Below are 12189 nucleotides of genomic sequence, written 5' to 3' on the forward strand. Positions count from 1 at the left end.
TACCGATACGAGTACTTCTCTGTGCCAAAAGACCCTCGTTAACAGCCAGCTGGAGGGTGTGAGCGACACACGGCAGGCTGGGGAGTCCCGCATACGAGGCGGTGCGCCACGACCGGCTCTAGGTCGGCTTGGAAAGGCTCGAGGCGAAGGTGCTTCCCGGGGCCGTGGACAAGGTGTGTCCTCAGTGCGCCCCAACCGCATCGTGCCCCCAGGGCCGGGCTCGGCAACCCACCCGACCCGTCTTGAAACACAGACCAAGGAGTCTAACAGAAGTGCGAGTCAGAGGGTGCAAGCAAAACCCTGTGGCGCAATGAAAGTGAGGGCCGGTGCGCGCTGGCTGAGGTGGGAAAATGTCGGAAGAAATAAAGTCTGAAGAAAAATGTCAGAAAAAAAGTCTGAAAAGAAAAGTCTGAAAAATGTCGGGACAAATGTCGGGAAAGAAAAAGTCAGAAAAATGTCGGAAGAAATAAAGTTTGAAAAATGTCCGTAAAAAAAATAAGTCAGAAAAATGTCGGGAACAAAAAGTCTGACAAATGCCGGAAGAAATGTAAAAAAAAAAGTCTGAAAAAAAAAAGAAAAAAAAAAAAGACTGAAAAATGTCTGAATAGAAAAGTCTGAAAAAAGTCTGGAAAAAAAAGTCTGAAAAATGTCGGAAGAAATAAAGTCTGAAAAAAATGTCCAAAAAGAATAGTCTGATGAAAAAAGTCTCATGAAAAAGAATTCTGAAAAATCACTGAAAAAAAGTCTGAAAAATGTCGGAAGAAATGAAGTCTGAAAAAATCTGTCAAAGGTCAGGTTGATTCGCACAAGCAGGATTAAACCTCGAGAGCAGAGTTACCTGTGAGAGCGTGGACGCCTTCCAGCGCTCGCAAACCAGACTCTCTCTCGTGGTGGCTGCTGTGTGCACTCGCTGCTTAGCTCTATACATGTAGGTGCCATTCTGGTGGGCAAGGACTTGTATTGTGCGTGTGGCAGTTAATATTTGCATTATCCACGAAGAAGAGGAGAGTAATGATTGAATTCCTTGCACGTGTTCAGTCTGAAGGTTTGGACCATCGTCTGCAGTCGTCCACGTTATGTTTGAGGCAGATAACTTGTAATGAACGTGGTGTGAATGTGTGTGTTTGCTCAGCTCATTAAACCGGAAAGCTATTTTTATAGCACAGCCTTGTTCTTGTCATGAATTGGTCACTTTTTTGCTTCTTTCACCAACACTGAAAAAAGAAAATGGTCAGTCATATTGTGCTTTTAATTGACTATTCATACTTGAACAATAGTAACATACATGACTGATGCTGTGCAGGCTGCACGTGGGACACAAATGTAAAGTTTAGCTTTCCCCTCATCTCAACTCTCTTCTGTTTGTCTCTCCAGGGTCGACATGTCAAGACGGGACAACTGGCGGCCATCAAGGTCATGGACGTCACCGAGGTCAGTAAACACCGCTCCATTTAATATGTAGTTGTCATCAGCCGGGTTTACATCCACAGTTAATTCTGCTAGTTGGGTTCATCGAGATAAAGAGCTGGTGGTGCTGATTCTCCAGCTGGATGCCATCAAACCAGAACAAGAGGACACAACAAGAGAATAAAAAGAGCAGCAGTTAAACCTCAAACACACAGTGGAAAACGATGTAGAAAACATGATGGAAATATGGCTTTTATGTTTGTTTCATTTAGAAATTCCTTCCACACAGAACCACTATCACTTATTTTTGTCTATGGAGTCATAGGAGTGCCATTAAAAAAGAATAAGTCCGTAAAAGAAAAAATAAATAAATGTGTAAATGTAAATATAAATAATTAAAAGAATAAATGAAGGGAAAATATGGGGAAAAAAAGGGATAAAAATAAATAAATGACATCTTTTAAAGTAGATAGATGCTCTTCCTTTTAAAAATACACAGAATAAAGAGTAATTTATATGCAAAAATAAATAAATATATATATTTAAAAAAATATATAAATGCATATATAAACAAATAAATGTGAAAATAAAAGAAAATACTTATAATTATTCTTTAATAAGTTATTTGTTTTATATTTCCAAATTAATTTATTATTTTATTTTGCCTTCATAATTCCACATTTTTATATTCACTTATTAATTTTATTAATTTTTTCTATATATTTCCATGTTTTTTATTTACTTATTTATTCTTTTATTTATTTGTGTTTATATTTACACATTTTTTATTTATTTATTCTTAATTATTTCTCTTTATACATTTATTTTTCTTATTCTTTAACAGATTTATTCTTTTTTAAGACACTCCTTTAACTCCATAGTTGTCAGCGTAGACGTGTTATTTTTAACTGCATGCTGGTTAAACTGCTGCTGCACGTTTTTTGCAGGATTGTTGAATCATTCTGTAGATCATGTGGAAGCTTATCTCTCTCTTCTGTCAGACGTGGTGGTGAATGAAGCTCAACGGTTCTTCTGTTGACTCAGTTGTTTGAGTTTTGGTTTTACACAGCTACTGTATGTTAAAATATTTCTACTTTGAAGAGAGAATTAAATATAAAGTCTAGTTTAATGGGATGGATGCATGAATAATGCAGGAGACGGTTGTAGCAGTTACCAGACTCACAGCTTCTGCAGATGTGGATTTGATCCTAAATTTAGTTTCATTGCGTTTGTCGGCTTATATCAGGACTAACTCTTTACTCAGGCGTTCAATATAACAGATCACACCAAAACAAACAGTTTCTCTGACTCCGCTCCCTCACCCTCTCTCTCTCTCTCTCTCTCTCTATCCGCTCTGCTTCCTCATGTCAATGTTTTCTCTCCAAAAATAGTCCTCATCATTTTCAGGCTTCCAACCCTCTTAGTAGTTGTTTTTCTTCATTGGATAAAGCTGAGTTTGTGTTTGAAGCTCAACAGATTTTAAATTTCCTGTTTTAGCCAATAGTCTTAAAGACTGGAGATCGGCTGGTGCGTGTGCGCGTGCGTGTGCGTGTGCATGTGTTTTGGTGCATACTCGGCCCGTGCTCGCCAGCTCTTCCACAGAGTTGAGTCCGGACCCAGAGGGCTGTTTCTGCCGCTGTAATCGGAGCCAGTGTTTCTTTGTGTGTGTGTGTACATGCAGAAATGTTCTAAAACTACATCTCGCTGCATCCGTGGTGGTGGAACTGAGTGCCTTCCCCCTCCCCCCCTTTGCCTTTTGTGTTACTCATCATTGAATAAATAACTTAAGTGAGACAATATGAAAAATATTCACAAACACATATTTGAGGTCACTTGACCATTTCCTGCCCAGCCGCCTTAATTAAAGAGGAGGAGTCTTCACGGCTGTCACATGAAATCCTTTAATCTGGGTCAACAGTTATACTGAAGAGGATTGTGCCGTCTGTCTGTCTTTAACAACTCTAATACTAAAGTCACATTTATGGACAAGCTATGTATGTATTAGGGCTGTTAATCACATGATTGTCCATAGTTAATGGCAAATCAATCGCACATTTTTATCTTTTCAAAATGAACCTTAAAGGGAGATTTGTCACGTATTTAATCCCTTTATCAACATGGGAGTGGACAAATATGCTGCTTTATGCAAATATATGTTTATATTTATTATAGTAAATCAATTAACAACACAAAACAATGACAGATATTGTCCAGAAACCCTCACAGGTACTGCATTTAGCATAAAACAATATGCTCCAATCATAACATGGCAAACTGCAGCCCAACAGGCAACAACAGCTGTCAGTGTGTCAGTGTGCTGACTTGACTATGACTTGCCCCCAAACTGCATGTGATTATCATAAAGTGGGCATGTCTGTAAAGGGGAGACTCGTGGGTACCCATAGAACCCATTTACATTCACTGATCTGGAGGTCAGAGGTCAAGGGACCCCTTTGAAAATGGACATGACATTTTTTCCTCACCAACATTTAGTGTAAGTTAGGAGTGTTATTTAACCTCCTTCATGACCAGCTAGTATGACATGGTTGGTACCGATGGATTCATCAGGTTTTATAGTTTCATATGATGCCAGTATCTTCACTCTAGCTTTAAAACTGAGCCGCTACAACCTAAAAATCACAATTTGCGTTAAAGAAATTAGTGGCGTTATAATGTTAATATGCATTAACGCATTATTATCGCGTTAACTTTGACAACCCTAGTAATAATCTAAAATGTCTTCATAGGAGAAGTTATAATTGTTGACAACTATAAATTCACTATACATTAATAAACACTTAAAAATGTCCTGCTTACAACTACATTATAGTGTGTTAAAAACCACTGATTACATGTTTATATACTGCGTATTTATGCTGAAAGGGAGGGTTGAAGAGGTGAAAGTAAAAATGAGAGAAAAGTCATGAAAAGTAAACCTAATGTTGTGAAATAGAATCTCCTTTTAATCTTATTATTTATCTTCTGTCTGCTGTCAATGAAGGCTAATGGAACCACTTCTATTTAAAACACAACCACCCTTTTAAAAAAAGGGTTGGCAGCGTACTTTGAGTAGTGTTTTGTATTCTTCTTTTTCTTTGCAGCATTTTATTTTTAGACTATTGAACATTTGCCACCTCTGCAGTCTTTCTGCCCTCCCGGTCTCCCCGTGTCTGCAGTCTGACTCGCCTCTAAAGGAAACAATGACCACAGCAGTTTGAGTCCGTCAGGGAAATCAATCCATTATATCAGCAATTAAAACTTTGTGTTTTAAGTAGACGAATGAATACAATGAAGAAAAACAACTGATATATGGACTTTGACAGCTAGGCCTGTTAAAAAACAACAAGGGTAGAACTTAAAATGATTCACTTAAAGGGATTTCCACTCCATGGTATGACTCGACTTGACTCACTTTTGGTACCAGGTACTTTTCTCAATTTAGTTTTCCACTGTGGATAATACCCCCTCAGTGTAGGTGGCATTCTTAGCTGATTGTCATAGCAACGCCACGTGAAACTACCGTGACATCATCTTCAACGCGGCACAAACACAATGTGTTCTCTCGCTGGATTCTTTCATCGGCAATAGTGATGTCACGATACCAGAAAATTAGTAGATGATACAAATTCGATACCGCGATAAAAAACTGAAGTAAAACAATAAATCTCGTGTCCTTCAACATCCACTCCTTTATTACCGTTAGCATGCTATTTTTGTTAGGAAGTTAAACAGGTCATAATTCTCTCTCTATTATCTATTTTATATTTATATTGAAAACATCTCCTTCAAACATCTGGATTTATTCAAGTTTCTCACCAAAAACTACATTTAACAACATTTAAACACATATTTATAACGTCAGAATTCACCTTCACCCAATACTTATTTTTACTGAATAGAGCCTGAGCACATCATAATGTAAGGCATCTCCCGTGTTGGAAGTCGGCAGGACGAGAGCTAGTTAACGCTAGCTGTTAGCAGCCGGTAAGTAGCACATTCCTGCACGGAGCTAACAGCTAACGTTAACTAGCTCTCGTCCTGCTGATTTCAACACAATGTAGTATTATCAGGGAAAAAAATAGGGCGCGTCGATAGTGAGTTTACTGCGTCCCAAACACATTTTTTATCGTCCCCGGGACAATGTTAGTCTGGAACCCTGACGGTACCTACGGTAACTGCAGTACTGTAGAAAAACGAGTACAATCATGTTTTCAGAATTTTGGCATCAACTTGGTACTGAAGTATCGGTGCTCTTGAAATTCCTAATCGCCAACCAAACAGAGGAACGTCTGTGCTTTGTCAGTTGACCACGACGTGGTTTTGCGAGTCATGTGAATAAAAACAAAATTGTGGTCATTATTTACGTTAGCTTAGCTATTTAAAAATGGCGGGCTTGTGTCGCGCAAGTGATGATTCTCTCTGCAGTGTTTTATCTCCACCTTCTAGCTCGCTGGGAACCTCGACCGAGCTGGTACTAAAAAAAAGTGCCAGGTACTATCCACAACTTTTGTTAATGGAAAACCGAGAAAGAACAGTTCCAAGCGAGTCTAGTCGAACCGTGCAGCGCTGTACCATGCTGTGGAAATGTGGCACTAACGGTTTAAATACTTCTTTAACATTTCAATAACTGATTTTTGTGATTTTTGGGCCACTCGGGGCAGTGGAAACGAGCTGTGAACACAATATTGACAATCACATTTTAAGTTGTCATGGTGAGCTTGTTAGAAAACAGTTTAGCTTATTTACACATCCTGAAAATTAGCTTTCATTTGGAGTTGTGTTTCTGGCCACCCAGTGAATGTAAGTCCAATATATTCACTCTCCTTTTAGCTCTGTTTTTGGTCTCCTCCATTTACTGAGGGATATATTAGCTACATGCTTCGCTGCATTCGCCATGTCTGTGGTTTGGTGCTCAGCAGGTCAAATGGGGTTGTGTTTACCGCGTTCACGAGAAGAGTCCATATGAATGCCCCCCTCTTGTGGTATTCACGACCTCGTCAATGGAAAGTTTCTGAAAGCTCCAAGTTCAGGAGTTGTGACGTGTTTGTCGACGTTGTACAGAAATGGCGGAGGCCATGGAAGTTCATTTTTCGGCGCATAATAAGTTAATATATTGTAATTTTAGTCGTATATTGATTTTCTTTGTAATTTAATAATATGTCTCAGGAAAATGTTGACATTCCCAACAACGTCATTGTCATTATGCCTTTGCATTTCCCGCGTTATGTTACCCACTCGCTAATGCCAACAGTAACGTTAATATTGCCGTTGCTTAGCAGCGGTGTTCTCACGACTTAACCCCTTGAACGCCAAGCATATCGTGTACACGTCTTCCCATATTGTAAACACGAGCTCACCAGTTTCATTTGAAGGCTGCCATGATGATGCCATGAGAGCCGAGAGAGTGAACCTAAAACCAAAACAGTGCTGAAGGTGTAAAAGGTTCCGTAGATCTGAGGGGAACAGCAGAATTGGGGTGATAATTGTCTGTAGGTCCGTCACTATGAACGACCCCTCTCACGCACAAGAAGTCATGTGATGCATATTGATTATAGCCACTTTAAAGGCTGTTTCCTACCTTCACTGTAGCCTGCAGGCTGCAGGTTTCCAGCTGTGGAGATTAAAGAGAGGACATGAAGAAGGATCAGGAACATCTGATGGGAATATGTTAATGTGTTCATACGAGCTGAACGGCTGAAGAGAAACGCACATGTAGAGAATATTCAGGATGTTTTTTTCAGAGCGGTCCGACTCTCTCTTTTCCACACGGTTCAGCCGTTTTCTAAAATAAACACGGAGAGTTTGTCTGGATGCTCGCCAAGAACGACGGTTGACGAGAGGAAGTTGTTTGCATTGGAGACGCTTGAGATTTTCACACACACACACACACACACACACACACACACCAATCCCATGTAATGTTTATTTGTGTGTGTGTGTGTGTGTGTGTGTGTGTGTGTGTGTGTGTGTCCACTCGACTCCCTGTGCACATCTCGGCATCATATATGCTCTGACCCACATTCCACTTCCTGTTCCATATCCCCAGTGGGAGAGAGAGAGACTTAGGAGGAGAGAGGATGGCTACAGGGTGTCGGGCTTTATAGACCTTTTTTATCACTCAATATTGATTATATGCACATCACGATATGAATCATAACTCCTGCTTTAGTGTCTGTTGGTTACAGTTTGTTGCTTAAGGCCGGACCACACTAAAAGATTATTTCAAATCAAATCAAACGTGGCTTTAGTGTAAACAAACATGGCGGACGACGGCCAGGAAGAATTAGTGATGTTGGTTTTTACTTTGTACTGAACATTGAGGAAGGATGGATGAAGTCATGGAGACGTTAAATAAAAACAAATGAAAAAGTTACTTTATGCTTCACGTTTAGCATTAGCTCATGTGTTAGTTGCGGCCGCCATGACGACGGTGGTCGTCCTTCCTTCTTCAGTCAGCTTAGTCGTTCTTTCCCACGTGACTGCGTCATCGGCTGGGTTCAACACACACAACAGGATATCCCATCAGAAATATGGAACATGTTTAATATTTTAAATTGAAAATTATTAGTAAAATATGTGAAAAATGTCTGAAAAATATCCAAACAAATACCAGTAAAATATGTGAAAACTAAACAAAATAACATCTATTAGTAAAGAGGACTTTCTACCAGCTTAAAGCATGAAACACCAGTCAGACATGTGTGAAAAATATCCCAAAAATGACTGAAAATTATTAGTAAAATATGTGAAAAATCTAAAAAAAATATCTGAAAATTATTAGTCAAATTTGTGAAAAATATTTAAAAAAATGTCTGAAAATATTTTTTTAAATATCCGAAAAATGTGTGAAAAATAGTAATAAAATATGTAAAAACTAAATGAAATAACATCTATTTTCAAAGAGGACTTTCTACAAGCTAAAAGCATGAAACACCACTCAGACATATGAAAAATATTAGTATAATATGAAAAATGTGTGAAAAGCAGTGGCAGTGGTTGTCCTTCCTTCTTCAGTCAGCTCGGTTCTCTATTGGCTGTCGTTCGTTCCCACGTGACGGCGTCTGTGCCAACACTTAAAGTCTCCTCTGAACGGGCGTTCTTCTCTTCCGTCTTTCTCATTAACATCTGATACAAAAATAATAACCTGTGATGTCGAGCTGATTGAACTATAATCAGGATGGTTGGAGAAGAAGATGGAAGAGCAGGAAGTGAGCGAGTAAAACCTGAGACGGAGATCCAGAGAGCTTAAATAAGGAGAAGGTTCAGCTGAAGTGCAGTCGGATTATAGGAGGGGCTGCTCCTCTCTTCACCTCCATCGCTCACATCCATCCTCCACCTCTTTCCTCCTCTGTCCATCACTCCCCTCCTTCAATTATATGCTCTTTTTTGTTGCAGTCATCCAGATTCCTGCCTGTTTTCTCCCCTTCTTTTCCTTTTTTTGTGCTTGTATTTGTTTCGTTTCCATCCCTCGCCATCTTTCTTTCAGTCGCCGCCTCTGTTTTCTGTGGAGAGCGAAGGAGAGATAGAGAGAGAGAGTAATAGAGTAGACAGAGAGAGTGAAGTCATCCTCATCCATAATCAGAAAAAAAGTAGAGAGAGAGAGAGAGAGAGAGACCGAGAGAGAGAGAGAGAGAGAGAGAGAGAGAGAGAAGCTGCAGCAGCTCTGCATCCTCACTGCTGCTGCTGCTGCTGCTGACTTGATGTAATCCAGCAGGATTCAACAGGAAAGAAATCGATCTTGATTAGTGGAAAACCTCCCCAGCGAGCAGCTTTATCTCTCTACCTCTCCCCCCCCCCCTGGAGGAGAATGAAGAGCGGTTCTCCTCATATTTTTCTCACTTGCTGTTTCTCTCTCTGTGAATCTTTGCACATGAAACAAACAGCAGATGAAGTCTTTCTCTCTTTCTCTCTCTCCGTCTGTCTCACCTCCCACCCCCCCTCCTGCTGCTGCTGCTGCTCCCCGTCCAATCAGAATGTGTGAAAGTGAAAAGTGGGAAGGTGTTGAAGGCATCAGATTGTATGTTTGTCTCGAAGAATAAAAAGTCTTCTGAGCGGTCCAGTCATGGCCAGACAAATGCAGATTTCTATTTTGCAGCCTTCATCCCCACAAATTCTGCTTTTCGTGAGCTAAATTGTGAGGTTGTATAAATTGCAGTGTCACACTCGGCTTGTTGGTCCAGAGTGAAACATCTCTGTTGGATAGATTAACATTAAATCTGATGCAGATTTTCACAGCCCCATGAGGATGATCCTCAGGCCACTTCTAGCGCCACCAGCAGGTCAAAGTGTTCACTGATGCACTGAAATATCTAGAATATCTATCAAGATGACAGCACAACATTTACATTCCACTCAGGATGAGTTGTAATAACTTTGATGATGATGCATGATAATATGTTACTATTAGGGCTGTCAATTGATTTAAATATTTAATCGCGATTGATCGCATTATTGTTCATAGTTAATCGCTATTAATCACAAATTAATCACATTTTATCTGTTCAAAATGAACCTTAAAGGGAGATTTGTCAAGTATTTAATCCTCTTATCAAATATGCTGCTTTATGCAAATGTATGTATGTATTTATTATTGTAAATCAATTAACAACACAAAACAATGACAGATATTGTCATTCCTGTCATTCATCAGGTTTTCTAGTTTCATATGATACCAGTATTTCCACTCTAACTTTAAAACTGAGCCTGTTACAACCTCCAAAAGTTTGATTGCTTTAAAAGAAATTAGTGGCCTTAAAACGAATTTGCATTAATGTGTTATTATCGTGTTAACTTTGATTATTACCTGATTATAATACAATAATATAATTTATTACACGGCTGTGTTGAATACTTGATTCTGATCGATCAATCACGGCGCTCTGTGGTCTGTAATTTCTCTATAGCAGACCGTTGCTATGTATAGCCAGGCAGCCGATTCTCGCTGCGTTCCTGTCGAACCTAAAGAAGTTTCAGAGTTTAAAATCTTCCCTCCAGGTTCCTGCTCTTCCTGTTAAAGACACGTCGACCTCTCTTGGCCTTTGTCTCCCTCTTCCTCCTCCTCCTCTTCCTCCTCCTCAGCTTCCAGTTTCCATTATGCTTCCATCTTGCGGCCGTCCTCTCCCCCAGGGAGGGGCGGGGGGGGGGGTCGCGGTCGGTTCTCTGTTAGCTCCGCTCACATTGTGTGCTGTAATACTTTAGCAGCAATATGGCCGCCAGCGAGTCTCCCCACCATTTCATGCCCTGGAATGATAATGAGTAGCTTCAGGATGGGACGCCTTGTTTCTGAATATATATATATATATATATATATATATATATATAGTTTGAGAGGGGGGTGGGGGGGAGTGAGACAAAGACAGACAGAGAGAGAGAATGAAGGACAGAGAGGTGATGATGCGATACAGGAGATTAAAGTCATTATAGGAGACGGTGATGTCCAAAATAAATGGACAGCGTAGAGACAGGCCAGAGAGAGAGAGGGAGGATGATGTGAGTGTGTTGAAGCAGCTGTGTCCTGACATCCAGGTCACTTTCTGCCTCCATCTATCTGTCTGTCTGTCTGTCTGTTGTCTCTGTTGAATCCTAATGATGCTCTCTGACAGACCGACTGTGTTTCTGCTGGAGCTCAGCAGAGAAATCTGTCAGCTGGACCAGATTCCTCTCTGTGTTCAATCAATAGTCATCAGACAGAACGTTGACCCGTCCATCAATCAAAAAGTCATTTATTAAATGCTATAAATATTCTCTGGTTCTCAGATGATTTGCTGCTTTTCTCTGTTTTAAAAAAATCATTTTTCGTTGAATCTCTGATCAGTGTTTTTCACCATTTTTCGACAGTCGTTGACTAAACGATTCAGACAAATAATACTCAGAATAATCAATAAAAAAGAATTATCAGTTGCAGCGCTATCAGGTTCTTAGTAGTGATGTCACGAGAACTAATACTTCGGTACCAATTCAACGCCAAAATTCTGAAAACGTGACCGTACTCTTTTTTTCTACAGTACAGAAGGTACCGCCAGGGCTCGAGACTAACGGCGTCCCGTCGTCCCGGGGACGATAGATAGGATCGGGATTATGATATATATATATTACAATATTATGTTGGGAAAAAAGTCTAAACAATGACTGAAGAAGGTAAAAAAAAAAAAAAAAAGTTGAAAATTGTCTGAAAACATTTTTGAAAAAAAAAGTTGGAAAAATGTTGGGGAAAAAAAGTTGGAAAAAATGTCTGTAAAAGTCTAAACAATGTCTGAAAAAGGTAAAAAAAAAAAAAAAAAAAAGTCTGAAAAATGTCTGAAAACAATTTTGAAAAGAAAAGTTTGAAAAATGTCTGAAAAAATTTCTTTAAAAATAAGTTTGAAAAAAAGTCTAAACAGTGTCTGAAAAAGGTAAAAAAAAATTATGATATATTAATAACATAATAAATGCTGCACTAGAGGCCACCTTTTCACTCTTTTCTCTCTCTAATATATGTTTTATTAGATTAGCATGTGACTTCACCTCATGTCTGTTTCTTCTAAACATCACTAGCTGATTCTGTTTCATTGGGGTGTATGTTTTCTCGTGACCGCTGCTGCTCTGAACATATTAAGGAACATAATGTTTAGTCCACTGAGGTGATTCCTCTCTTCCTGTCTTTAAGCTGTTATTCTCAACCTTTATTCATCTCATGGTGAATAATGTGTACGAGCGTTCCTTCTCCTCCAGTCTGTCCTCATCTGTAATTATGCTGACTTGTTCCAAAAACGTTCACATAACCGACAATTTGTGGTCGATGGG

At 39.5% G+C, this 12189-nt stretch overlaps 1 protein-coding gene across 7 annotated transcripts in view; it reads left to right on the forward strand.

The window, feature by feature from the left end:
- LOC119500173 (mitogen-activated protein kinase kinase kinase kinase 4-like) overlaps positions 1-12189 on the forward strand; it is a 113896-nt gene that overhangs the window by 49350 nt on the left and 52357 nt on the right. For all 7 annotated transcript variants that reach the window (XM_037789761.1, XM_037789762.1, XM_037789765.1 and 4 more), the window contains exon 3: positions 1375-1431. In XM_037789761.1, coding sequence (XP_037645689.1) covers positions 1375-1431 — 57 coding nt within the window. The remainder of the gene's footprint in view (positions 1-1374; positions 1432-12189) is intronic.

This window comes from Sebastes umbrosus, chromosome 13 (genome assembly GCF_015220745.1).
Source record: "Sebastes umbrosus isolate fSebUmb1 chromosome 13, fSebUmb1.pri, whole genome shotgun sequence".
In the NCBI taxonomy this organism is placed as follows: domain Eukaryota; kingdom Metazoa; phylum Chordata; class Actinopteri; order Perciformes; family Sebastidae; genus Sebastes; species Sebastes umbrosus.